The sequence below is a fragment of the Sphaerodactylus townsendi genome, linkage group LG03, assembly GCF_021028975.2.
Source record: "Sphaerodactylus townsendi isolate TG3544 linkage group LG03, MPM_Stown_v2.3, whole genome shotgun sequence".
In the NCBI taxonomy this organism is placed as follows: domain Eukaryota; kingdom Metazoa; phylum Chordata; class Lepidosauria; order Squamata; family Sphaerodactylidae; genus Sphaerodactylus; species Sphaerodactylus townsendi.
In genome coordinates, this window is record NC_059427.1 from 8,277,247 (window position 1) to 8,304,271 (window position 27,025).

At 46.8% G+C, this 27,025-nt stretch overlaps 3 protein-coding genes across 13 annotated transcripts; 1 reads left to right on the forward strand and 2 right to left on the reverse strand.

The window, feature by feature from the left end:
- Positions 1-442: 442 nt before the first annotated feature.
- LOC125428654 (zinc finger protein 397-like) lies at positions 443-23,893 on the reverse strand. Of its 5 annotated transcripts, none has more exons than XM_048489136.1 (4): positions 23,647-23,893; positions 9,338-10,120; positions 8,175-8,295; positions 443-3,264 (listed from the first exon to the last, which is right to left on the reverse strand). In XM_048489136.1, the coding sequence occupies exons 2-4, from the start codon at positions 10,043-10,045 to the stop codon at positions 2,159-2,161; spliced, it is 1,935 nt and encodes a 644-aa protein (XP_048345093.1). In that variant the 5' UTR covers positions 10,046-10,120; positions 23,647-23,893; the 3' UTR covers positions 443-2,158. The 5 variants fall into 5 exon arrangements, with proteins under 5 accessions (XP_048345093.1, XP_048345096.1, XP_048345092.1 ...); XM_048489139.1 differs by having other exon boundaries at positions 443-3,261; positions 23,646-23,893; XM_048489135.1 differs by lacking the exon at positions 23,647-23,893 and adding an exon at positions 13,840-14,047.
- On the forward strand, positions 14,132-19,258 carry LOC125428571. Of its 7 annotated transcripts, none has more exons than XM_048488914.1 (3): positions 14,132-14,393; positions 16,117-16,241; positions 16,290-19,258. In XM_048488914.1, exons 2-3 carry the CDS (start codon positions 16,149-16,151, stop codon positions 18,768-18,770), a joined length of 2,574 nt encoding a protein of 857 aa, XP_048344871.1. In that variant the 5' UTR covers positions 14,132-14,393; positions 16,117-16,148; the 3' UTR covers positions 18,771-19,258. The 7 variants fall into 7 exon arrangements, with proteins under 7 accessions (XP_048344871.1, XP_048344867.1, XP_048344865.1 ...); XM_048488907.1 differs by having other exon boundaries at positions 14,133-14,393; positions 16,117-18,773; positions 18,867-19,258; XM_048488913.1 differs by having other exon boundaries at positions 14,133-14,393; positions 16,117-18,770; positions 18,864-19,258.
- Positions 21,723-23,015, reverse strand: LOC125428874 (zinc finger protein 1-like). Its single transcript, XM_048489580.1, has one exon. It carries the CDS (start codon positions 22,776-22,778, stop codon positions 22,455-22,457), a length of 324 nt encoding a protein of 107 aa, XP_048345537.1. The 5' UTR covers positions 22,779-23,015; the 3' UTR covers positions 21,723-22,454.
- Positions 23,894-27,025: the final 3,132 nt, after the last annotated feature.

A 27,025-nucleotide genomic window follows, 5' to 3' on the forward strand; every position in this document is an offset into this window, starting at 1 on the left:
AGAGTTGCACGTTGCTTCCAAAGCAAAAGCCACCGACTACCACCAAGCTTACTCCTGAGTAACACACTGGAGCCAACCGCTTTTTCTAAAACTAAAACCTCTAGTGTTCAGGTTAAATTGCCGTTGGAATTTCAAGCATAAATAAGTGGGTTTTGGGTTGCAGTTTGGGCACTCGGTCTCAAAAAGGTTCGCCATCACTGATCTAAACGCTTATTCTCTTTTCCATCAGCTCCACAATGCAGGTTCAGCTCCATATGTTGACTAGGTGCACATATAAAGCACAAGCAAGGGTTCATGATATAGCACTTTAGTATATCAGGAGCAAAGATTCAAACTCCAATAAGAGACTTTAGAGGTGAGATGTATAAAATAATTTTTAAAGGATTTATTAGGCTATAGCAGAATAAAAAGGTCCTCTGACCCAAAGGCAGAATCAAGGAAATACATCATGACACAGTATTTAATAGTAGTGTACAAATTGATCAAAAGGCATGATTAATACATCAGTAATTACATCATTCTGCACACCGGATGCATGATCAATAAGCAGTTGGCTTTTCACATGTCTGAGATGAGATCCTAATATTTAAATGAGCTCCCTGGGTTGACCATGCGGTTGACCTATCACCCCAAAAGAGTTATTGGCCATGTATTGGAAGCCAGGTTGGTGCCATAAAATAATAAACAATTCACACTGTTGCCTTCTTATCAGAGAGACCTGGCAGATGTTGCCAAAACACTAAGGATGTAGGTCCATCATCTCCAAAATATCCTTGAAGATGGGTACAGTCACAGTGAGACATATTACTGCATTTCAACCCCTCCTTCAGGCTCTCTGTAGCTGTATTTGACTCAACAGGCCCCATTCTTTGATATGCCATAAAATAATTTCTTCCTGAGCATGGGAGAAAAGGAAAGGAGTAAGGAGTCTTCACAGGAAAGGATAACTTTATTTGTTTGTTTGTTAATTAATTAATTAATTAGTCTTGATAGACCGCCCAATCCCCGGAGGGCTCTGGGCGGTGTACAATGCACAAACCTAACTGAGGTGGTTATTTCTAGTAACAGTTTTCTTCCAAATAAATATTCCTAAAGGCTACAATTCTACATCTGCATCAAAGCTATTGCTCTTTACAATTCAAAGGTTTAGTTTTTACAGGTTGGGAGCCTGCTTCCTCTTGGCACAGATCTACAGACAGTGTTTTAAAATCCCACCAATCTGCTCCCTATATTAATCCATTAATTCTCTATTTCTATAAGAAAATATAAATGCATTGTCTATATAATGCTATATCATTCACTGTAACTTGCGAACAGGGCTAGGGGATTGGCTGACAATATACTTTCAGTGCCATTATCCTTTTATTTTGGCTTATTAACTAGGGTTTTCTGGTCTGCCCTGGTCACCAGTAGAGGATAGGGGGTAGGGTTGCCAGATCCAGGTTAGGTTAACTCCTGGAGATTTGGGGAAGGACTCTGGGGAAGACCGGGACCTCAGTGGTGTACCATAGAGTCCACCCTCCAGAGCATCCATTTTCTCCAGGGGAACCGATATTTGTAGTCTGACTGGAGATGAGTTGTAATTCCAGGGGACCCCCCCCTCCCACCTGGAGGCCAGGATCTCTGCTAAATAACACCTTAAAATGACACTGTGGGTGTGGTTCTTTCATTGATGCACCTGCTTGCTTTTGGACTATGACTGTTGTTTTTCACCACCAGGCACATAAAACACTCCCCTGAGAGCACAACTCCAATTGCAGGGAAGATTGGACTGCCCTCCCAATCCAGAGCCATGACCAGGCTTCAAAGCAGACACAGCTCTGTTCTAATTTCTCTAACAAGGCAACTCTACTTCCTAAAATGAAGCAGAAAGTCAGAGAACAAAAACCCAGTCTGGTAGTGTCGAAGGCTTTCATGGTTGGACTCAACTGGTTGTTGTGGGCTTTCTGTGCTGTGTGGCCGTGGTCTGGTAGATCTTGTTCCCAACGTTTTGCCTGCATCTGTGACTGACATCTTCAGAGTATCACAGAAAGAAGTACACACTTCTCTCTGTGATACACCTCTGAAGGTGCCAGCCACAGATGCAGGCGAAACATTTTGGGCACTGTCACTTCCACACTGATTCTGAGCTGCTGGCCAATTTTTGAAAACAGAGCAGCTATGTGGTTTGCGACATATGGATTCTTTGATGTTGCCGAAGGTCTGATGTCTGAATATACCTCTTTCCACATTCTGAACACTGATACGGTTTCTCCCCTGTATGGATCCTTTGATGGCGTAGAAGGTCAGAACGTAAACCAAATTTCTTTCCACATTCTGAGCACTCGTATGGTTTCTCACCTGTGTGGATCTTCTGATGCCGCTGAAGGTGCGATTGGCAACTGTATCTCTTTTCACACTCTGAGCACTCATAGGGTTTCTCACCTGTGTGGGTTCTTTGATGTTGCTGTAAGGATGATGTCTGACTAAATGTCTTTCCACACTCTGAGCATTTGTAAGGTCTTTCCCCTGTGTGTGTTCTTTGATGCACAGTGAGACTTATGCGGTGACGGAAGGCCTTCCCACACTCTGAGCATCGATAGGGTTTCTCCTCTGTGTGGACTATGTGATGTTGCCGAAGGTGTGATGCCCATCGAAATCTCTTTCCACACTCTGGGCATTTATACCTTTTCTCTTCAGTGCATATTCTTCGTTGCACAGTAAGACCTACACTGTTGCTGAAAGTCTTTTCAGCCTCTGCACATGGGTTCTGCTTCTTCCCTGTGTGAATGATCTGATACTGTTGCTGGTGTGATCTTCCACTGGAGCTGTTTTCATATTCTTGGACTTTTGGGGGCTCTTCACTTGTGTGAATCCTTTGATGTGATGTAAGAACTGTTCTCCGACTGAAGCTCTCTCTGCACACTGAACAATTATACAGTTTCTCTCCTGGGTTAATCTGTTGATGTGAAATAAAGTTCATGCTCTGACTGAACCTCTTCTCAAACTGCAAACTATCTTTTGTTTTTTCCCTGGTGTGAATTCTCAGCTGAGAGCTGAGGTTCTGCCTCTTTTGTGGTTGCTTTTCTTGCTGGATTGGGAATTCCTGATAGTGCCCTCCTTGGCAAGGAATGGGATTACCCTTCCTCTCCAAGAAGTGGCTTCCTTCCGGTCTCTTTCGTCCATTTAGATTCCCGAAGTTTCCTTTTAGATTTCCATTCCTGCATTTTCCTGAGAATGACACCTGGCGTCTCCCATCATTTTCATTCTCCTGCATATCTCCTGCTTGAACAAAGAGAGAGACAGAGGTCCAGTTACCAATGTGGCAAGAAGCCAAGTCTCAGACTGGTCCCTCCTATGAAACTTCTGTGTATTTTGTGTCCTCTGTCAGATCTGCTTTCCTGTCTCAAGCAAACAGCTGATAATTCCTTTTATCCATCCATCCATCCATCCATCCATCCATCCATCCATCCATCCATCCATCCATCCATCCATCCATCCATCCATCCATCCATCCATCCATCCATCCATCCATCCATCCATCCATCCATCCATCCATCCATCCATCCATCCATGAGAACATTCTCTCTTTCTTCCCTAAATAGGACTGCATCCATATTAAATTAAAAGAGAAGCAGGAGGTAGTATTCCTTCACCTACCCTCACACAGGACATACTATGCTTGTTTTTTCTTGTGTTTTTGTGGCTGAACATTATCATAAATTGCAGCCTTGTCAGGATCTGCAGTTGCACATATAATTTCTTCAAAATTCAAAGCGCTGAACAGTCTGGGACCACTCTATCTATGCGACCACCACTCTTGACATTCCTCCCTATGAACATTACAGTCAGCTGGTAACAACATACTGATGGTCCTTTGCCCAAAAAGTGTCCAGCTGTCTTTGACCAGGGTCAGAGCCAGTGGTGGGATCCAAAAATTTTAGTAACAGGTTCCCATGGAGGTGGGATTCAAACTGTGGCGTAGCGCCAATGGGGCTGGGCGGGGCACAACGGGGGTGTGGCCAGGAATTCCGGGGGGTGGGGCATTCCTGGGCGGGGCTGTGGCAAGGACGCAGCCGCCGCGCCGGTCCTTGGGCAGGAAACGAATGCACGCAGGCGCAGGCTGCCACGCATGCCGGTGCACCTCCTGCTAGACTGCTTCAAGTTCTGCGCGCTACTGCTGAGAGGAGGGGCGTAACTAAGGCAAAAATCACGTGGCAAAATCACCAATTAGTAACCCCCTCTCGGCACACACAAATAATTAGTAACCTACTCTTGGGAACCTGTGAGAACCTGCTGGATCCCACCTCTGGTCAGAGCCTTTTCAGCTCTGGCTCTGAGCTGGTGGCACTCTCTTATCAAATGAGACCCGAGCCCTGTGGTACCTGGTCCAGTTCCACAGGGTCTGTAACCTTGAGGTGTTCCACCAGACCTACAGTGGAGGACAGCAACAGTTCCATTCCAGCTGGCCTCCTTCCTCCTGTCCCTTCCCTCCTTTTCCCTCTTTCTTTCTTACCATTGTTTTTTCCTTCCTCTTTTCCCTTTCCCTCCCTTTTCATTCCTTCTCTGATTGCTCTTTCCAGCATCCTCAGGAGGGTGCTGCAGTCCCACCTACCTCACAAGATGGTTAGGATTTTAAATGTTAACCTCAATTCTGTGTAGGGTATTCATTTTAATTGTATGTTTTAAATGCTGTTAGTTGCCTGGACCTGGACTCCATTTCAAAAAGTGTGGGATAAAAATCAAATAAATTTTGACTCAAATCACATGTAGCTTCCCCACCCCCATCAGCGGACATTCCACAATTCACCCGGCACATCAGGTATGGTTGTGTTCTTTGGTATTTATTTCACTTTACCCCACTTTTCTCCCCAGTGGGGGCCCAAAACTGCCTACACAACCCTTTGGGATGGGTTACACTGACAGAGAGTATGACTGGCCCAATGTCACTCTGTGTGCCACCACAGCACAAGTAGGAGTTCAAACCTTGGACTTCCAGATGCTAGTTCAATATTCATAACCTCTACACCCCATTAGCTCTCATGATTCAATATGAAACATTGTTTTCAACTGCAGCCGCCTCAAGGCCTGCGATTGTGCATAACTGAACAAATCATAACTGTATGGAAGGGGAGGAGGCAGAGGAAGGCATCCAGAACCTCATCAAGGAAATCCACCATTCGAATAGGCAACCACACTTTTGTGCTTTTATTCACTGAGGCCCCTTCCGCACATGCAGAATAATGCACTTTCAATCCACTTTCAATATATTTTGCAGCTGGATTTTACTGTGCGGAATAGTAAAATCCATTTGCAAACAGTTGTGAAAGTGCACTGAAAGTGGATTATTCTGCATGTGCGGAAGGGGCCTGAGATGAAGAACAGTTGGACTCTAATCTGGAGAACCAGGTTCAATTTCCCACTCCTCCAGTTGAAGCTGCTGGGTGATCTTGGGCCAGTCACAGTTCTCTCAGAATTCTTTAAGTCCCACCTACCTCACAAGGTGTCTGTTGTAGGGAGAGGAGGGGAAGGCACTTGTAAGTCGCTTTGAGACTCCTTACAGCTGAGAAAAGTGGGGTATAAAAACCAACTCTCTTCTTCAATTGGATGCAGGACTGGATAGGCCTTAGACCTCATCCAGCAGGCTCTTCTGAACATCTTAATTTTGGGAATGTCCTTGCAGTGATCCTTCCATTCCAGGTCTTTTCTCCAGAACACGAAATAGTCTGAATGATCTAAGGACACAGTTTTCTCAGTAGGAGAATAAGGAGCCACAACCAGCGTGGTGTAGTGGTTAAGAGCGGTGGACTCTTATCTGATGAACCGGGTTTGTTTTCCCTGATCCCTGGTTAACAAGGGAGGTTGAGGAAATTATTAGGAAAAAAAAGATGTCTTTTAGAAAATGGAAGTCCAACTTAACTGATGAAGAATTCCAGGGAGAACACAAATGGTGGCAAAAGAGAAGCAAGTTAGCTGTAAGGGAGGCAAAAAAGGATTATGAGGAACGCATGGCTGCGAACATCAAGACTAGCAACAAACAGTTCTTCAAGTACATCAAAAGCAGGAAGCCAGCTAGGGAAGCGGTAGGCCCGTTAGATGATGAAGGAACAAAAGGTGTGCTAAAAGATGACAGGGAGATTGCAGAGAAGCTGAATGAATTCTTTGCATCTGTCTTCACCCAAGAGGAGGTGAGGAAAATTCCTGCACCTGAACCAAGCTTCTTAGGAGGTGAATCTGAGGAACTAGTGAAGATAGTGGTAGACAAGGAAGAAGTTCTGGCAGCCATTGATAAACTAAATGCTACCAAATCCCCTGGCCCAGATTGCATTCATCCAAGAGTTCTTAAAGAGCTCAAGCATGAAATTGCTGATGTTCTCACATTAATATGCAACTTATCCCTGAAATCAGGCTCCATCCCTGAAGACTGGAAGATGGCCAATGTCACACCAATCTTTAAGAAAGGGTCTAGGGGGGACCCAGGAAATTACAGGCCAGTCAGTTTGACATCTGTTCCTGGTAAATTAGTAGAATCTATCATTAAAGATAAAATTATTAAACATGTAGAAAAGCAAGACCTGCTGAGGAAGAGTCAGCATGGCTTTTGCAGAGGCAAGTCCTGTCTTACAAACTTACTAGAGTTTTTTGAGGGTGTAAACAGGCATGTGGATAAGGGGGAACCAGTGGACATTGTCTACTTGGATTTCCAAAAGGCTTTTGACAAAGTTCCTCACCAGAGACTATTGAGAAAACTCAGCAATGAAGGAATAAAAGGGGAAGTCCTCCTACGGATTAAAACTGGTTGAGGAACAGGAAACAAAGGGTGGGTATAAATGGAAAGTTCTCACAATGGAGAGATGTAGGGAGTGGTGTCCCCCAGGGATCCGTTTTGGGACCAGTGCTCTTTAACTTATTCATAAATGACCTGGAAGTAGGGGTGGGTAGTATGGTGGCCAAGTTTGCAGATGATACCAAATTATGTAGGGTGGTAAGAACCACAAAGGATTGCGAAGAGCTCCAAGTGGACCTTGATAAATTAGGTGAGTGGGCTAAGAAATGGCAAATGCAGTTCAATGTAGCTAAATGTAAAGTGATGCACATAGGGGCAAAAAATCCAAACTTCACATACACGCTACAGGGGTCAGTGCTATCAGTCACAGACCAGGAAAGGGATTTGGGCATCTTAGTTGATAGTTCCATGGGAATGTCAACTCAATGCATGGCAGCTGTGAAAAAGGCAAACTCTATGCTGGGGATAATTAGGAAAGGAATTGAGAATAAAACTGCAAGGATTGTCATGCCCTTATATAAAGCAGTGGTGCGACCGCACTTGGAGTACTGTGTTCAGTTCTGGTCGCCACATCTCAAAAAGGATATCGAAGAGATAGAAAAAGTGCAGAGAAGGGCAATGAGGATGATTGAAGGATTGGAGCACCTTCCTTATGAGGAGAGGCTGCAGCGTTTGGGACTCTTTAGTTTGGAGAGGAGACGTCTGAGGGGGGATATGATTGAAGTCTATAAAATTATGCATGGGGTAGAAAATGTTGACAGAGAGAATTTTTTCTCTCTTTCTCACAATACTAGAACCAGGGGGCATCCATTGAAAATGCTGGGGGGAAGAATTAGGACTAATAAAAGGAAACACTTCTTCACGCTACGTGTGATTGGTGTTTGGAATATGCTGCCACAGGAGGTGGTGATGGCCACTAACCTGGATAGCTTTAAAAAGGGCTTGGACAGATTTATGGAGGAGAAGTCAATCTATGGCTACCAATCTTTATCCTCCTTGATCTCAGATTGCAAATGCCTTAGCAGACCAGGTGCTCAGGAGCAGCAGCAGCAGCAGAAGGCCATTGCTTTCACACCCTGCATGTGAGCTCCCAAAGGCACCTGGTGGGCCACTGCGAGTAGCAGAATGCTGGACTAGATGGACTCTGGTCTGATCCAGCAGGCTAGTTCTTATGTTCTTATGATCCTTCAGCCTACTGGCTGATGTTGCACTAGTCACAGTTCTCTAAAGACTCTCTCAGCCCCAACTACCTCACAAGGTGACTATTATGGGGAGAGGAAGGGAAGGAGTTTGTAAGCCCCTTTGAGACTCCTTACAGTTGAGAAAAGTGTGGTATAAATCCAAACTCTTCTTCTTTTTCAACTGTGATCAGCCCTGGAGGCCAGAAAGCTGACCACTCCCTTCTTACCCTGCAGGCTGGCCTCTGGTTCCTCCTCTTCTTTGATGTTGATAGAAAGCTGCCTTGGCTCACCCTCATACAGAGCTTGGCTTGCCCTGGAGACATTCCTAGCCACCTCCTCCAAGGGCACCTGTACCAACAGAGAGGAACAGACCCTTTCAGGGCACAGTGATGGAACTGGTTGGGGGGAAGGAAAGGGGAGGGTTTTGTCCCCCATGGTGATTTTAGTAGCGAGAAGAACAGAGTTGTCTTAATGAATAAAACAGTTAAAGGAATACTTTTGGGGCCCAGAAGTATAAAACAAACAGAGGAAAAGAAAATTGGAAGCAGCCTGATCCACAAGCTGAGAAGGAACACTCTGGCAGACCAGCTCACAGATGCTATCTGTTTGGTTTCTAATTTTTTTAAATAACTGCAGTGCAAACAAGCAGAGGGCCTGCCAATTGAGAGGGAGAGTCCAATGCAGATGAAGCACACTTGTAGGAATGTCCAGGATGGGAAGATACTGAACCCTCTCCAAATCTTAATTGAGTAGGAGGCAACATACCAGCAGGACACCCCAACCTTTTTGACCCCGTGGATACCCTGGAATTCTGGCACAGGGCACTGGGAAAATCACAACATGGCTGGAAAAGAAGGAAGAGCTAACCACAAAATGTGAGGGAGTTGTATGTAACTCTAAAGCAGCAATGTATTGTCGAAGGCTTTCATGGCCAGATTCAACTGGTTGTGGTGGGTTTTCCGGGCTGTGTGGCCGTGGTCTGGTAGATCTTGTTCCTAACGTTTCGCCTGCATCTGTGGCTGGCATCTTCAGAGGTATAACCCAGAGGGAAGTCTGTTACACACTGTGTCCAGTGGTCACAGATCTACCAGACCACGGCCACACAGCCCGGAAAACCCACAACAATCTAAAGCAACACTTCATCCTTGCAGGCAGAAGTTCTGTGTAACAAGATGCCTTTTAATCTGCACAGACAATTAGAAGTCCTTGTGGCCAAAAGCCCCACCCACAAAAATGGTATTGGTGGACTCAATGATGTTCATGGGCACCACGCTGGAGAGACCTAGACCAGCCCGTTTCTGCATGGCCTTTCCTTTTACTTTCCTGATATTGACAGAGATTTTGGTCCCAGTTGCGCTCCAGGCCCTCCCACCCAGCAGAAGGGCCTCACCTGTTTCTCCTGCCTCACAAGGAACTCCTCAGCCAGGGCAACGGCTTGGGAGCAGCAAAGGGGGTTGCTCTCCCTCACTCGGCTCTGGATCTCGGCAGGCAGGATGCTCAGCAGTTGCTCCATGATCAAGAGCTCCAGGATCTGCTCCTTGCTGTGATACTCCACTCTCAGCCACCCACGGCACATTTCCCGCAGTTGGCTGTAGGCCCCTCTTGGCCCCTCAGTCTCCTGGTAACAGAAACGCCTAAACTGCTGACGCTGCTTCTCTCGGCTTATGACTTCCCCTAATAAGATGGCTGCCTTCACTTTCCCATAATCCTCTCTGTCTGGGACATCCAGCCTGCTGAAGGCCTCCTCAGCTTCTCCACTGAGAGCTGGCAGGAGTCGGATTACCCAGTCTTCCTTGGGCCAATGACAGGCTTTAGCCACTTGCTCAAAGGAAGCCAGAAAGGCCTTAGCATCTTCCCAGGGTGAAGGTTTCTCTGGCAAATGTGAGATTCCCCAGGGAGAGTGGGGTTTTTCCAAAGTCCTGAGGAACTCCTGCCATTGGGCTTCCCAGTGTGCAAGGGAAAGAGATCCCTTCCTTGCTTGTTGATCCATTAGATCTCCTTGTTTCTTTTGCAGGAATTCCTCAATACTACCAGCCTGGAGGACATGAGGGGATTTTGCTATTCCTTCTGATGCAATGCTTTGCCCTTCTGTTTTCATGCTGGTTGATTGCTCAATTAAACGGTTCTATTAAAATCTGAAAAGAAATTACAGTGCTGTAGTCTGGGCTTCACCCTAGAGAAAAAAAGAAACAGTACAAAGTGAGAATGGATAAAAGCAGTAAGGTCATATATATAAAACTTCCTATTAACTACATACATTTAGATTCTTATTTAGATGTTTAGAATTCCATTTAAAGGTTGGAATCAGGGCTATTGATCTATTCCAGCGATGGCGAACCTTTTTGAGACCAAGTGCCCAAATTGCAACCCAAACCCCATTTATTTATCGTAAAGTGCCAACCCGGCAACTTAACCTGAATGCTGAGGTTTTAGTTTAGAAAAAACTGGTTGGCTCCCTCTTCCTCCGGCCCACCTGTCGAGCAGGGGCCAGCCTGCTCTAGCCTCCAGCAAGTCCTGCACGCACCGCTCTGTGCCTCTCTAGAATCTCTGCCTCCTCTGTGCCCCCCCCCCTCGGGCAGCAGCCACCCGGAGCACAGGCACCAGGCCCGCCAGCCGAGTCCTCCCTGCTCACCGCAGTGCGCGCATGTTGTGCTCAGTGGCCCAGGCCAGCCTAGGTGTGTGTGGGGGGGTGATTTTCCACCCCATGACGAACTCTGTGTGCACGTGCCCACAGAGAGGGCTCCGAGTGCCACCTCTGGCACCCGTGCCATAGGTTCGCCATCACTGATCTATTCTGTATGCACCAAATACATCATATCAGCAAACATACTCATTCCCTTCAGCCCACGAAGAAAAGGTAGCATACAAAACAAACAAATAAATAAAAATAAAGACTTGGGTGAAACTGCCTTATACTAAATCAGACCTTCAGGATATCAGCTCCATCCTGTTTGTGCCAACTGCCAGTGGCTTGCCAGAGCCTTTCCTACCATGTTATTTGGGCTGGCTGAGGATGGAGCTGTCTGAACTGGGGATTTTCTGCATGCACGGTATGGGCTTTACCACAGAATTATGGTCCAGTCTCACTTCCACCCTGCAGAAATCCTCGTGTTCCAATTCAAGTGCAACCAACAGAGACCAGGACTGAAGAAAATCTACATAGCCCCTGAAGTTCCTTGACCATTCTAGAATGAAGATCTCTACTTACATCTCTACACAAACAGACTGCAAGCAGGCAGGAACCCCTCCAACACGTAGTGATGACAGAACAGGAGAAAGCCTGCTCTGCTTGATACTGCTTGCCTGGATGGTGAGATGATGTTTGACAAGTGTCCTTGCCCCAATTTTTGATCATTCCAACGCTTAATCTGCATTGCATAAAAGTGTAAACCTTCTCTTTCTTGCATCACCACTTGTGAAAACACATGGGGCAGGGGATGGGGGAAAGAAAACTTAAAACCCTTTCCTCACTTGGAGGTTAAAGGGCCTATAGGGTCTACAGCCACCAAATGTTGTCAATTGGAAGTCAGAAAGAATTGAGGAAGTGGGTGAGAGTGTCTTTCTTTTCAACAGCTTGAGCTTAGCCCTTGAGCATTTGCAGAGTGTAAACCCCACATTCACAAAATCAGAGTAAAAAAATACAGAGACTTGGGAGAAAGGTACACGTTGACTCTCAGACCCATTTTCCCTCCACTCCAGATTTAAGAAACCAGAAAAGGCAAGGTTTACACAAGCAGCTGGTAAGTATGAGACTTTCGAGAATCCTGCCCGCATCCTCAGACTGAACAAGAATCTCATACAACTGGTCAAGCTGGGACTCTGGCACCATGTAATCCACATTTGTTCAGGTGTGGGATATTTTATCCACAAAGTGTCAGGCAAACTGGTTGGGGTGGACCATAAGAAGTCTGTCTCCTCCCATCTTAATTTATTTTATTATTTATTATTTATTTTATTAAACTTATAGGCCGCCTATCCCCGAAGGGCTTAAGGCTCCTGACCACCTGGAAGCATTGTGCAGGCCTATATTGTATAGACACAATGGTAGCAGAAAAGTACAATTTCTTCCTCCCCACGGAATAGGATTTGAAATGAGATCTAGCCACCCAGAACTCCTCAGTTTGACTGCATTTTTGCTATGGTATTCCTTTCCTTACATACCATTTCTTAACATGCCATAGTTAAGGCTTATTATGCTTTGTTAGGACCACAGCTCCATTTCAAACTTCTGAAGTTCCTAGCCCTATGCCATTGCTTATTAAATGTCTGCTCCTACTATTTGCATTGATTTACACCTTGAACACCAGTGAGAAAGGCAAACTGTAAGTGACATAGATCAAACAAAACAAATAAATGTAATCCCCACACAATGGGGTGGGCAGTACAACAACAAAATCCCAGTCCTATCTCACAATCCCAAAACTTGCATGTATCAGTGATTTGGGGAGGGGGGTTTGGGGAGCTGTTAACCCCTCACCTAATAGGGCATGGTGATACATACACGGATACATGGTCTGAGAAATCCCTATAACACCCCTGTACAGTAGGACAGGATGATAATACCCATCTTGGAGGTGAAGCGGGGAGTGAGCCTGAGAGAAGTTGTAGCTTGCTACAGTTATCCTGAATATGTGGCTGTGAGGAAAATTCAGTCAAGGCCTTCCCAGTTTGCTGTATGAACCAATGAATTACACGCATGTAAGGAAATATCCTCCAGCCATGGATTGCCCCCATTCCTTCTGTGGATCATCACAACAATCTCTCTGTTCCACATTATAGCTGCCTTTTGTGCGAGGGGTAGCCAACGGGAAGGATTTTCAATGTTTTTGAATTCTGCATTTGACATTTTTCTGCTCCTAAAATGCAGCCCACTTGAGGGAAGTTTAGCTATGACAGAGAGAACAAGAAAAGGATTGTGAAAAAGGTTCCTAGGCAATCCTATCGGATGCATCAAGGCTCCAAGCAGGACTTTCCAAGTACAAGAAGAAGAAGAGTTTGGATTTATACCCTGCCTTTCTCTCCTGTAAGGACTCTCAAAGCAGCTTACAAACTCCTTCCCTTCTCTACACAACAGACACCTAGTGAGATAGGTGAAGCTGAAAGAGTTCTGACAGAACTATGACTAGCCCAAGGTCACCAAGCAGGAATGTAGGAGCAGGGAATCAAATCTGGTTCACCAGATAAGGCTCATGCACAGGAGCAGGGAATCAAAGCTGCCCTGAGTCCTCCTAGAATTGGTGGGGTGTAAGTACAATAAGTAAACCTGGTCCTCCAGATTAGAGTCCACCTGCTCTTAACCACTACACCTCTCTGGCAGTGGCTCCTGTTTTCCATTCTCGGGGATTGTCACCTTCTCATTCACCAGACCAGGCAAAAGGAGGAGAGCAAAAGGTGAAAATCTCCATAGCCCCACATGGCATTCAGCTGAGACCAGTGCAAGAACTCAAGGCAGACAGCCAAAAGGCTCAAGAGTCCACCTCTTTCAGACTGGGTGTGTGTGTGTGTGTGTCTCCATGGAACCAACTGCATTCCTCCCCCACAACCGCAACACCCTCTCCAACCTTTCCAAATCCTACAGTGATGCCAACATGCCTAATTAAGGTTGCAAACCAATCGCATGTGCCCGGCACTATATCTGTCGCATGAGTTTAGATCTACAGGGATTGGGGATGATCTCTTGTTGGTCTGGAGGAAAAACTGCCCCTTGCTGCTCCTTGGTGTGGGTCCATCTCCAGTTCAGAGGGTCGGGTGCAGAGATAGCAATCCTTTTGGGAAGCTGAGGAGGGGCCAGCCTGACCTTCTCTTTAGACCCTGCTCTGCACGTAGGACCTAGACAGATCCCTTTGCGGGCTGCCCACCTTCTCCCCCATTCTCCGCCCCACAACTGTTTACCCTTCTAGACATTCCCCGGTTCCGGCTCCAGCCACGGTCCTCCAACTCTCCAGCAAACAAAGCCGGATCGACACAGGAGGACGTGTGAGGGATTGAGTGTTTTTGGCCCTCCTGAAGCATCCTAGGAAACGCGGCTCGTTCACTTTAACTCTTTATGGTCCTCGTAGAAACAGGGCTGCTTGGTCCCTCGGGGGTTGGGAGACTGCTGCAGATTGGGAGACCCGCAGCCTGGAGGGAGGGAGGGCGCGCGTTTTGGCCGGGCTGCGGGAGGCGCTGGTTCCGAAAGCCTGAAAAGAGTCCAGAATGGCCTTGACGTCAGCAGCGTGAGGTCAGACTCGTCGCTCCCCGAACCCGGCTGGTGGCCGCTGTAGCCGCCGCCGCCGCCTCCTCCTCCTTTTCCCGCGCTGCCCATCGGCGCCTCCTCCGCGCCTCCACTTTCAGCTCTGCCTCCCGGCAAGTCTCCCTGGGCTGGCCGCCGCACCGCAGCCCCTGCGGCGTCCCCGGCACCCTGCGCGGCTCGGCTCGGCGCTCCTAGAGAGGACATTTCCACCCAAGTAGGTGAAGAGCCAGCGCCGCTTTCTCGCTCCAGCCACGTCCCTAGTGGGGGAGTCGATGATCAGCCCTTCCTCTGAGAGAGACGGGGGCGCATCTGCCAGAGGGAGAGGGGAAGGGGGGGTCACGTGTCCCCGGGCGCCCACATGTGATCACGTGGGGGGGGGCGTCCGGGTACAAAATCCCCCCCCCCCAAGCCCTGTCTGCTGCTGGCCCTGCCAGGCTGCCTGGGACCGCTAGCCCGGCTGAGGGCGCCCGGAGGTGGGCTCCCAACTCTGGCGCCCAGGGCCCAGCCTGCTCCTGTGCCCCCCCCCCCATCACCCCTCGGGGTCCCAGGCAGCCTGGCTGTGGTAAGTGCGGGGAGGGGCGCTGGAGCAGGCCGGGCGCCATTTTCTCCCGGTACACCTTCACACATCCCCAAGTTTGAGACCTTCCACCGTTGCTGACGTGGATGCCCCCCCTACAAATGCAAAAACCAAGGTCAAGCTGCTTGTGGTGAGCTTTTGGATTTGGACATTTGCAGGGCAACATGTGAGCTGTTCTTTTCTTTTTAACCATTGGTGTTGCCATTCTCCAGAGGCGTAGCTGGTCCATACTGCGCCCAGTGTGCACTCTGTGTTTTCTGCTCCCCCGTGCCGCCCTTCCATATGCCGTTCACCTCCCTTACCTTAGTTTAGCTTGGAAAAAGCAGCCTGTTCCCTTGGGGCTTGCAAGTTCTCCTGGGAAATGTAGTTTCCACCAGGCTGTTTTCAGCCTGAAGGGAACAGGCCGCTCCTCCAGTCTGCTCTGTTTCACCAATGTAAGCAGGGGGGTGGGGAGAGAAGAGGGGTGATTTTCTGCCCCAGGCGTGTGCCCGATGCAACGCGCATCCCTTATATTTAAGGAAATGTTGAAGGACCTGATAGCTAGAAATGCAACTGGTGTGTGCTGAATTGTAGACTTCAGGGGTATCTAATGGCTAGGATTAATGTAGATAAATAAGTGGGTGTCTAATGGCTAGTATTAATGTAGATAAATAAACAGTAGATTGTTAGCTCAGCCCAGTGGGGCACTGTTGAGTTCTGGGCCAAAAAGACTTACTGAGTCTGTCTCCTGGGGTTTCAGTGAGGATAACTTCTTGTAGGCTATGTCCTCTAGGTTGTGGTTGAGCAGCATAGCAACCTAGATAAGATGAGAAATTAGAAAGTGGGTTTGGAAAAGTTTTTAAATGGGATGGTCTAGAGAAATGTTCTGCAAATGTACCAGAGCCCTTTGGGGGTGGGCGGTCTATTAAATCTAAAATATAAATACATAAATTACTCACTGCTTTTTATAAAAGGTCTGATCCCCACAGTCAGAATAATAACATTATGCCTTCTTAAAAGACTTTCTTCCTGTTGCATGTACATCTGAATGCTTATTAGTCTGTCACTGTGTTGCCAACTGGCCTGCAGATATAAATCCTGGGTCTGTTGCAGCCAATTGCTCTGATCTGTGTTTCAGTAAGATTCTGTTTTAAGGAGGCTTACGTGGTGAACTAGATTAGCTTGTGCACTGCCACACATGCCAACTTGCCTGCATTGCAACACTGTCTTCCTGTTGCACGTGCCTCTAAAGCATGTAATTTGTTAGGGATAACACTACAGCCTCTCTACCATGTATGCTCTGCCTGCCTCTCTACAGTTCACAGCTTTCTCCTGCATTGGCACGTTTGTTGGAGATGTAAAATGTCCTTCATTATCACAGGTGAAAAGCAGTTGGTGTGTGCAGCTACCACAATGGAGCACAGACAACGAAAGAAAAAGGAGAGTGGAGCACAAGCACGGAAGAGACGAAAGTTGGCAGCGGAGGAGGCAAAGAAATCAAGCCAAGTCCTCTTGACTTTCTGTAAGAATCCTCAATCAGTTTCTTCAATCCAGTCTGAGGAGTCAACGGGTCCTTCCACAAGTTTCCCAGTAGCAGAGGTTGGATCTAGTGCAGCATTCTCAGGAGCAGAGGAGGATGTGGGGATGGCTACATCAGAGGGTGTTGAGATGGAGGAAGATGAAGAGATTTTACCTGGGAAGTCAGAACCTGTTGACACACCTGAACCTGGTGAGCCGGAGGGTGTCGAGGAGTGTTTGACTGCCATGCAAAAAGTCATCCTAAAGCATGATGTGGGGCTTCTGCCGTTCGATGAGCAAACCCAAAGACCACAGATCTCTGATGCACTGAGAACACAAATGGTGCAGATGGGATTCAGGTATTTTCAGAATAGCGAGGGGCCTTTCAAACCCATACCACCCCGAAATCGTCGAATGACCGAAAGGTGGTTCAAGATGAGATCAGGAGATGGTCAGGGTAAGGAGGTGACTCGATCATGGCTCATGTATTCACCCTCCAAAGGGACAGCATTCTGTTTCTGTTGCCTTCTGTTTTCAAGATCAGACGTTCAGTCTGCGTGGGAGAGGGAATCTGGGTTTGACCAGTGGAAAAGAAATAACATGGTTATTCTTCATGAAAACGGGAGCAATCATCGGGAGTGCTTTACCCAGTGGAAATTAATGGAGAGAAATTTGGCCAAGAGCAGAGGAATGATTGACACTGACCTACAGACAGAGGTTGAGAAGGAGAGGCAGAAGTGGCGTGACATTTTCAGCAGAGTCCTAGACTGTGTAAAAACCCTTGCGATCCAGAACTTGCCTAATCGAGGCCACAGGGAGTCATTTCAACTGGATTATGAATCCAATGTGGGAGATTTCCTGGAGTTAGTTAAGTTGCTGACTCGCCGTGACCCTGTCATGAAACAGCATCTTGCTAACATCCAAAGTGATCTAGGCGCAGTTTCTTACCTTTCACCAGGTATCCAAAATGAATTCATCCACCTCATGGCTTCTGCGGTTCGTCAGAATATACTGAGAAAGATTCGTTCTGCCAAGTACTATGGCATCATGTTTGACTCAACTCCTGATCTGGCACACAGTGACCAGATGTCAGAAGTTGTTAGGTATGTGGAAATTGATGCTGAGAGCAGAAAAGTCCGTGTTAGAGAGTCCTTTCTTGGTTTCATCTGGATCCACAAGAAAGATGCAGAGAGTTTGACTGGGGAAATCTTGAGACAGCTGGAGAAGGACAAACTGGATCTGGAGGATTGTCGGTCACAATGCTACGACAATGCTGCTGTAATGGCTGGACTCAGAAGTGGTGTACATCAAAGAATAACTGAAAAAAACCACCTGGCTTTGTCCATAAATTGTGACTATCACTCACTCAACTTGGTGGGTGTTCATGCAGCCTCACAAGAACCAAAGATGGGCACATTTTTTGCAGACTTAGATGCTCTGTATGCGTTTTTTGCGAATTCAGACAAGCGCTGGGCAGAACTCAAAGGGGCTGTGCCTTTGAGTCTCAAGTCACAGTCTGAAACCAGGTGGAGCGCAAAGGCAAAAGCAATGAAACCAGTCCAGAGGTATCTTAAGAATATAATCAAACTTCTCCAGAACATGGTAGATGATAGAGAAGAGACCGATGAATCAAGGCGTGAAGCGAAGGTACTGGTCAGATGCCTGTTGAGTTATGACTTTCTGACTTATGTAGGGTTTTGGGACAAGGTACTTGGTCGCATTGACCTTGTTCAAAAGAAGCTGCAGAATCCCAGCATAAACTTTCACGATGCTGCCCAAGATCTAAGATCTCTCCGAGATCATTTTGATGCTAACAGAGACATTTTGGTCAGTGAGTCAATTGGTGAAGGGCTTCGTCTGTGCCAGAAATTCAATGTTGAATTTGAATGTTGTAGAAGATATAGGAAAGCAATGCCTGGTGAGACAGCAAGAGACTCAGGGTTAACAGCAAAGGAGGAAATGGAAGGCAGTATGAAGGCAGCACTAGATCATCTTCACAGAGAGATGAACGAAAGGTTCACTCGTTTGCACAGCATCGATACCAACTTTGGATTCCTCCTTGATGTCGAGAAACTGTGTTATGGCACTGACATACAAGACCTACAGGAGAAGTGTGTGAATTTAGGCAATTTCTACAGCAGTGAAGTGGATGGGCAGAAGCTGTATCAAGATATTTTGGACTGCAGAATGCTACTGACAGGGCGGGATGGGCTGCGGATATCTAGTCCTGAACAGCTTCTTGAATTCATTGTTCAGTTTGGAGATGAGTTCACCTTCTTCAATCTTATTGTTGCTACCAAAATACTGCTAACCATTGCAGTTTCCATTGCCAGCTGTGAGCGAACTTTCAGTAAGTTGAAACTGATACTTTCATATCTGAGAAGCTCAATGGGTCAGCAAAGACTCTGTGATCTTGCTCTGCTGAGTGTGGAAAGAGAAGAGACAGAGAAGACGAACTTTGATGACATCATCGACAGATTTGCATCAGCAGAGGCTGGGAAGGTGCCTCTAATGTAGGGCCTTCATCTGTGCTTTGGAGCAAATATTGTCATGGAGTTCTCCAAAAGCTCATTCGGTGAGCTGACTCTTACAATTCTCCTTTTTTTTTTCACAGTTTGGAGGGAAAGGCAGATCCTGTGATCTCAGTTTGCTGAGTGTGGAGAGAGGACCTTGAAAGATGGATTCTAGAGTGTAATATCTATATTGTGCAGTAAATACAGAAATGTTGTGAGAATACCCTTAAGATATCATCCCTTGTTGTTTTTATTGAAATGTCTATTAATTGAAGAATACTTTTCACAATATAAAGGTTTGTGACTGCAACAAATCCATACCATGGAAGACTTTCCAATTTATCTTACAGAAATCTTTGTACTTTATTCTGAGTATTACAAGAGAAGTTATTTTGTAAAGACTGTAATAAAACATTCTGAAAGCATTTTAAGTCATATGACACTTAAAACACTTTAAAGCATTATAACAGTTGTAAAGCATTTTGAAAATGTTGTCAAAAGTTTTTTATTTCCAATGTGTGGCTTGGGCCATTGCTGTGTTCAGATTTGTCCATTGGGGCATGTTCTATAATGTGATGATGACTTTGAGATGACCTATGCAAAAAAAAGTTGTTTGGTTGTGATGGAGGAGGGTGGAAAACTCAGATTTTGCACCGGGCTACAAGGCAAAGGTAAGCAAGAGAGGCCAGAAGAACTCTTTATAGAGTAAGTCAAAGCTAAGGACAGATTTCTTGAATCTTTGGGAGATCAGTTTTGGATCAGACAGAGAACAAAGCACAGCCGCAAAAGATATGGCTGGGTGTCCATCCCTCTGGTTCTTTCTAACAAAGAGAACCAAGGATAGTCTTACTATACAGAGTTGAATGTTGCTGGACAGAGGCTATGGATGGTAGAACATGGGACCCAGAGAGATTCCCTCACAGGCTGCCCAGTCTAGGGACCTTCTCCCTCGCCTCACAGATCTTTATCCTTCCAGGTATTCCCCCTATTCCCAACTGTTGAGAATAAAAAGGAACTCTATTGAAAGAACTGATTTTGTTACCGAGAGTCAACGACTATGTTCTGTTTTCAAACAATGAGGTTACCCAATCTCCATCTTACATGGAGCACGGAATAGATTAGAAGGTCGCATTGATCTTCTCAACACCAAATCAAGACAGCAGAGAACTGAAAGACTAACAGTAGCCTTTGATTACACTCCTGGTATAAATGCCACTATAAATGTGATATATAAGCATTGGCACTTATTGAATGGAATCCCGGGTTGTTCTGAATCTCCTAAAATAGGTTACAGAAAAAAATACGAACCTAAAGCAGATGCTGGTGAGCTCAGACTTGTTTAAAGAGAATCAGCCTACTCTTATCATGCAGGGCCACTGTAGGTGTGGACACTGTGCAGCTTATCCCAATTCATTTGATATAAAACCTTTTTCACCCTTTTATGAACAAGATATGGCATCTGAAGCAGCTGAGTACATGCAATACTTGCTGCTGTGCGTATGTGATTATATGCCCTTGCCCTCTTCTATATGTGTAGGCATGACGACCAGATCTGTTAGACATTTTTTGGAACATACCTCCATGGTGCGCAACTGCAAACAAGACTCTCCATTGTCAGTACACTGTAATCAACTTGGACACTCTTTTAGGGATCTTTCCTTTTTTGTTATCTCAGTTTTTAACAAAAAGAGGTTTGCATATGCAGATATTAATAAATCCCTTTTACAAATGGAAATTAGATGGATCCATTTATTACATAGTCAAACTGAATGGGGTTTTTATTGTGGATTTAGATTTTTCCTGCTTTCTGTAAAATGTGTAAGAATTACTTCTAGGGTAGAGTGAATATCTTTAAGGGGTTAATCCCAAGGACTTGATCATTCAACACACCTGTTTCTAGTTAAATAGGTTGTCTTTGCATTTGGGCAGATTATATTCCATAATTAAGTCAGAAGGAGATACTTTTGGATTAACTTCCTAAAAAGCAAGTCTGGTTAAACTCTTATTTTTGGTTAAATCCTCATTTTTGGAGGAGAATAATAGCAAACTAGAGCTATTGACATTAGATATGCTGTAAGAGAGGCATCAACTATATGAGATTATTGAAGGCTTTCATGGCCGGATTCAACTGGTTGTGGTGGGTTTTCCGGGCTGTGTGGCCATGGTCTGGTAGATCTTGTTCCTAACATTTCGCCTGCATCTGTGGCTGGAATCTTCAGAGGTGTATCACAGAGAGAAGTCACAGTGTGTAACTAGACACAGTGTGTACAGACTTCTCTCTGTGATACACCTCTGAAGATGCCAGGCCTGAAACTAAAGCTTCAATAGGAACAAGATCTACTATTCATGACCAACCAAACTTGAGAGTTTGTAGGTATGAATGTAGTGTGAATGAATTATTCCGGGGGTGAGTGGTATAACAGTCGAATAAATAAATAAATACATTTTCGTGTAATATTTTTCATGTTTTCACATTATTAAACATTTGCACTTTGGTATGTCAAGATTTGCTGAGTGAGACAAGAGAAGGAGGTAGGGGTTTTTCAATATTTCTCCCCTCTCTTTGTATCCTTTCTAGGAAGTGCAGCTCTATCACAAAACTTTATCATGTTCACCTTATAGTAGGAGGCATCTTTCTGCCTCCACCATTTCCATCTCCTTAGAGGTAGGTTATGCTGAGATTGTGTAACTGGTCAATGATCGGCCATGGCAGAGCAGGAATTTGAACCCAGGTCTCCTAGATCCTAGCTCAACACTCTAAACACTACACCACACTAGCTTGGTTCTGGCCAGGAAAGTCAGCTTTCTAATCCCACAAGTCGAAGGCTGGTGGTGGTTTCTCAATGGGATGGTCACTCTGTTCATGCTCAGAGGCACTGTCAGTGGAAATCCAAAATGGGGTAAACGGGACCTTTCACAGACTGATAAGGAATATAAAACTGCCCTTACAAAGACAATGGGATACTAATTGCAATCATTATAAAGGTATTTATTACATTTATGCTTCACCCCACCCACCAAAGGCATTTTACAAAATGTAACAATTTAAATTGCAGTAATAAATACAGCTTATGCTGGTTTTGTTCTAAAGTATCTATCTGGTTTTCCTTGCCTTTCCTCCAAAGTGCTCAGAGCTGCATTCTCTCCTCCTCCTCCCTCTTGCCATAGCAATAACCCTGCAAAGTAAGCTGGGCTGAGAGATGCATGGTTCTCTGCGGTATCATTACAATAACCCTGCAAAATAAGTCAGGCCCAAAAAGTATAACTGGCTAAAGGCCAGTCCAAATGCATGAGCATTTGAACCTGGGTCTTGCCAGTCATAGTCTTGCACACTAATCCCTACAAAATACTTCCTTGTGTGAACTGCTTTACTCTGGACAAACTTGACATGAATTAGTACTTTCCTTGGAGGAAACCTGAGAATGAAAATGTGATCCACAGAACTTGATCCATTGTGCCTTTTAGTGTCCTTCAACATGGAGATATGTTCCTTGCAGATATTTCCAAGATCTTAGGGACAGAACAACATATGCCACTTTGGGTTCCACTGGACAGAAAGGCAGGGTATAAATGCAGTAAACAAGTAAATAAGTTTTTGCCCTTTTGTGGCATTTCAGACATTACACAGAATGGGATCAACTTTTCCCGCATTCTGAGCATTTATAAAATTTCTGTTGGGTGGATATCTTTAAAGATGTTTCTTCTGGCTGAATTTCTTTCCACACTCTAAGCACATATAAGGCTTCACCCCTGTGTGACTTCTATGATGTACATTAAGTTTATCACGTGTCCTGAACAACTTTGCACACTCTGAGCACTTGTATGGTTTCTCTCCAGAATGAATTCTTTGGTGTATAACAAGGTACGATTTAGTAGAGAAGCTCTTCCCACACTCTGTGCAGTTATAAGGTTTCTCCCCTGTGTGTATCCTTTGATGCCGTAGGAGATGGGCTCTGTATAGAAAGCTCTTCCCACACTCTGAACATCTGTGGGGCTTCTTTTCGTGGTGCATCCTGAGATGTTTAGTAAATTGGGTTTGAGTTGAAAAGTTCAGTCCACACCATACCAGGCAAAAGATTCTCTTGAGGAGGGCAAAAGTTGAAAATCTCCATAGCCCCACATGGCATTCAGCTGTGACCAGTGCAAGACCTCCACAGCCAAAAGGCTCAAGAGTCCACCTCTTTCAGATGGGGGGTGGGGGTGTCCATGGAACCAACTGCATTCCTCCCCCACAACCGCAACAACCTCTCCAACCTTTCCATGCCTAACTAAGGTTGCAAACCAATCCCGTGTGCCTCGGCCCTATATCTGTCGCATGAGTTTAGATCTACAGGGATGGGGGGGGGGGATCCTCTTGTTGGTCTGGAGCAGGGGTAGGGAACCTGCGGCTCTCCAGATGTTCAGGAACTACAATTCCCATCAGCCCCTACCAGCATGGCCAATTGGCCATGCTGACAGAGGCTGATGGGAATTGTAGTTCCTGAACATCTGGAAAGCCGCAGGTTCCCTACCCCTGGCTGGAGGGAAAACTGGCCCCTTGCTGCTGCTTGGTGTGGGTCCATCTCCAGTTCAGAGGGACGGGTGCAGAGATGGCAATCCTTTTGGGAAGCTGAGGAGGGGCCAGCCTGACCTCCTCCTTAGGCCCTGCTCTGCACGTAGGGCCTAGCCCTAGACCAGGGGTAGGGAACCTGCGGCTCTCCAGATGTTCAGGAACTTCAATTCCCATCAGCCTCTGTCAGCATGGCCAATTGGCTATGCTGGTAGGGGCTGATGGGAATTGTAGTTCCTGAACATCTGGAGAGCCGCAGGTTCCCTACCCCTGCCCTAGACAGATCCCTTTGCAGGCTGCCCACCGTCTCCCCCGTTCTCCGCCCCACAACCTTCCAGGCATCCCCCGGTTCCGGCTCCAGCCACGGTCCTCCAACTCTCCAGCAAACAAAGCCGGATCGACAAAGGAGGACGTTTGAGGAATTGAGTGTTTTTGGACCTCCTTAAGCATCCTAGGAAACGCGGCTCGTTCACTTTAACTCTTTATAGTCCACGTAGAAATAGGGCTGCTTGGTCCCTCGGGGGTTGGGACCCGCAGCTTGGAGGGAGGGCGCGCGTTGTGTGTGGGCCGGGCCGGGGGCGGCGCTTGCACCTAAAGTCCTGAATGGCCTTGACGTCAGCAGCCGTGAGGCCAGACTCGTCGCTGCCTGCACCTGAGCGGCGCCAGCGGGAGCAGCCGCCTTTCCCGCCCAGCAAGAGGAGCCGCCGCCGCCGCCTCCTCCTCTTCTTCCTGCGCTGCCCATCAGCACCTCCTCCGCGCGCCCTCCGCGCCTCAACTTTCAGCTCTGCCTCCCGGCGGCAAGTCTCCGGCGTCGCGCGGCGCGGCTCGGCGCTCCTAGAGAGGAGATTTCCACGCAAGTAGGTGAAGAGCCAGCGCCGTTTTCTCGCTCCAGCCACGTCCCTAGTGGGGGAGTCGATGATCAGCCCTTCCTCTGAGAGAGACGGGGGCGCATCTGCCAGAGGGACACGGGAAGGGGGGGGGTCACGTGTCCCCGGGCGCACACATGTGATCACGTGGGGGGGGCGTCCGGGTACAAAATCCCCCCCCCAAGCCCTGTCTGCTGCGGGCCCTGCCAGGCTGCCCGAGACCGCTAGCCCGGCTGAGGGGCGCCCGGAGGTGGGCCCCCCGACAGGTTCCCAACCCTTCTGTGAGAAAATGGCGCCCAGGGCCCAGCCTGCTCCAATGCTCCCTCCCCCCCCCCACCCCTCGTGGACCCAGGCAGCCTGGCTGTGGTAAGTGGGGGGCGGGGGCCGCTGGAGCAGGCCGGGCGCCATTTTCTCCCGGTACCCACATCCCAAGTTTGAGACCTTCCACCGTTGCTGACGTGGATGCCCCCCTACAGATGCAAAAACCAAGGTCAAGCTGCTTGTGGTGAGCTCTTGGATTTGGAAATTTGCAGGACTAAATGTGAGCTGTTCTTAAGAACATAAGAACAAGCCAGCTGGATCAGACCAGAGTCCAGCTAGTCCAGCTCTCTGCTACTCACAGTGGCCCACCAGGTGCCTTTGGGAGCTCACGTGCAGGAGGTGAAAGCAATGGCCTGCTGCTGCTGCTGCTCCCGAGCACCTGGTCTGCTAAGGCATTTGCAATCTCAGATCAAAGAGGATCAAGATTGGTAGCCATACATCGACTTCTCCTCCATAAATCTGTCCAAGCCCCTTTTAAAGCTATCCAGGTTAGTGGCCATCACCATCATCATCCTGTGGCAGCATATTCCAAACACCAATCAGACGTTGCGTGAAGAAGTGTTTCCTTTTATTAGTCCTAATTCTTTTCCCCAGCATTTTCAATGGATGCCCCCTAGTTCTAGTATTGTGAGAAAGAGAGAAAAATTTCTCTCTGTCAACATTTTCTACCCCATGCATAATTTTATAGACTTCAATCATATCCCCCCTCAGACGTCTCCTCTCCAAACTAAAGAGTCCCAAACGCTGCATTACTCTCCTCATAAGGAAGGTGCTCCAGTCCCTCAATCATCCCTCGTTGCCCTTCTCTGCACTTTTCCTATCTCCTCAATATCCTTTTTTTGAAGGATCACGGCGACCAGGGCGGATTTTGTTACTCAGTGCTGAGTCATGCCACTGCCACTTTAAATAAGGGCATGACAATCTTTGCAGTTTTATTCTCAATTCCTTTCCTAATTATCCCCAGCATAGAGTTTGCCTTTTTCACAGCTGCGATGCATTGAGTTGACATTCCCATGGAACTATCAACTAAGGCGCTAAATCCTTTCCTGGTCTGTGACTGATAGCACTGACCCCTGTAGCGTGTATGTGAAGTTTGGATTTTTTGCCCCTATGTGCATCACTTTACATTGTGCTACATTGAACTGCATTTGCCATTTCTGAGCCCACTCACCTAATTTATCAAGGTCCGCTTGGAGCTCTTCGCAATCCTTTGTGGTTCTCACCACCCTACATAATTTGGTATCATCTGCAAACTTGGCCACCACGCTACCCACCCCCTACTTCCAGGTCATTTATGAATAAGTTAAAGGCACTGGTCCCAAAACGGATCCCTGGGGGACACCACTCCCTACATCTCTCCATTGTGAGAATTTCCCATTTACACCCACTCTTTGCTTCCTGTTTCTTAACCACTTTTTAATCCATAGGAGGACTTCCCCTCTTATTCCTTGATTGCTGAGTTTTCTCAATAGTCTCTGGTGAGGAACTTTGTCAAAAGCCTTTTGGAAATCCAAGTAGACAATGTCCACTGGTTCCCCCTTATCCACATGCCTGTTTACACCCTCAAAGAACTCTAGTAAGTTTGTAAGACAGGATTTGCCTCTGCAAAAGCCATGCTAACTCTTTCTCAGCACGTCTTGCTTTTCTACATGTTTAATAATTTTATCTTTAATGATAGATTCTACTAATTTACCAGGATCAGATGTCAAACTGACTGGCCTGTAATTTCCCGGGTCCCCCCTAGATCCTTTCTTAAAGATTGGTGTGACATTGGCCATCTTCCAGTCTTCAGGGATAGAGCCTGATCTTTCTTTTTAACCATTGGTGCTGCCATTCTCCAGAGGCATAGCTGGTCCATACTGCGCCCAGTGTGCACTTTGTGTTTTCCGCCCCCCGCACAGCCCTTCCATGCCCTTACCTTAGTTTAGCCTGAAAAAGCAGCCTGTTCCCTTCAGGCTGAAAACAGCCTGTTGGGAACTACACTTCCCATGAGACCTTGGGGCTTGCAGGAACAGGCCGCTCCTCCAGTCTGCTGTGTTTCTCCAATGTAAGCATTTGCCCGGGGGGGGGGGGGGGGGGGGAGGGAGCGATTTTCTGCCCCAGGCATGCGCCTGGTGCAATGCACATCCCCCAGTAGCTCCGCCTCTGCTATTCTCCCTCTCTTTTTCTCTTATTTTTAAACAAATGTTAAAGAACCTGATAACTAGAAATGAAATGCAACTGGTGTGAGCTGAATTGTAGACTTCTTCATGGGTGTCTAATGGCTAGGATTAATGTAGATAAATAAACAGTAGATTGTTAGCTCAGCCCAGTGGGGCACTGTTGAATTCTGGGCCAAAAAGACTTACTGAGTCTGTCTCCTGGGGTTTCAGTGAGGATAACTTCTTGTAGGTTATGTCCTCTAGGTTGTGGTTGATCAGCCTAGCAACCCAGATAAGATGAGAAATTAGAAAGTGGGTTTGGAAAAGTTTTAAAATGGGATGGACTAAAGAAATGTTCTGCACATGTACCAGAGCCCTTCGG

What these genes read in the sequence shown, in the direction of transcription:
- LOC125428654 (XM_048489136.1), bottom strand. Translation starts at nt 10,045, where the DNA reads ATGAAAACAGAAGGGCAAAGCATTGCATCAGAAGGAATAGCAAAATCC. An exon ending in TTGTGAGGCAGGAGAAACAG is followed by an intron (nt 8,296 to 9,337) that starts GTGAGGCCCTTC and finishes CTGTTGGTACAG; the next exon opens with GTGCCCTTGGAGGAGGTGGC. An exon ending in ACCAGAGGCCAGCCTGCAGG is followed by an intron (nt 3,265 to 8,174) that starts GTAAGAAGGGAG and finishes TCTTTGTTCAAG; the next exon opens with CAGGAGATATGCAGGAGAAT.
- LOC125428571 (XM_048488910.1), top strand. Translation starts at nt 16,149, where the DNA reads ATGGAGCACAGACAACGAAAGAAAAAGGAGAGTGGAGCACAAGCACGG.
- LOC125428874 (XM_048489580.1), bottom strand. Translation starts at nt 22,778, where the DNA reads ATGCACCACGAAAAGAAGCCCCACAGATGTTCAGAGTGTGGGAAGAGC.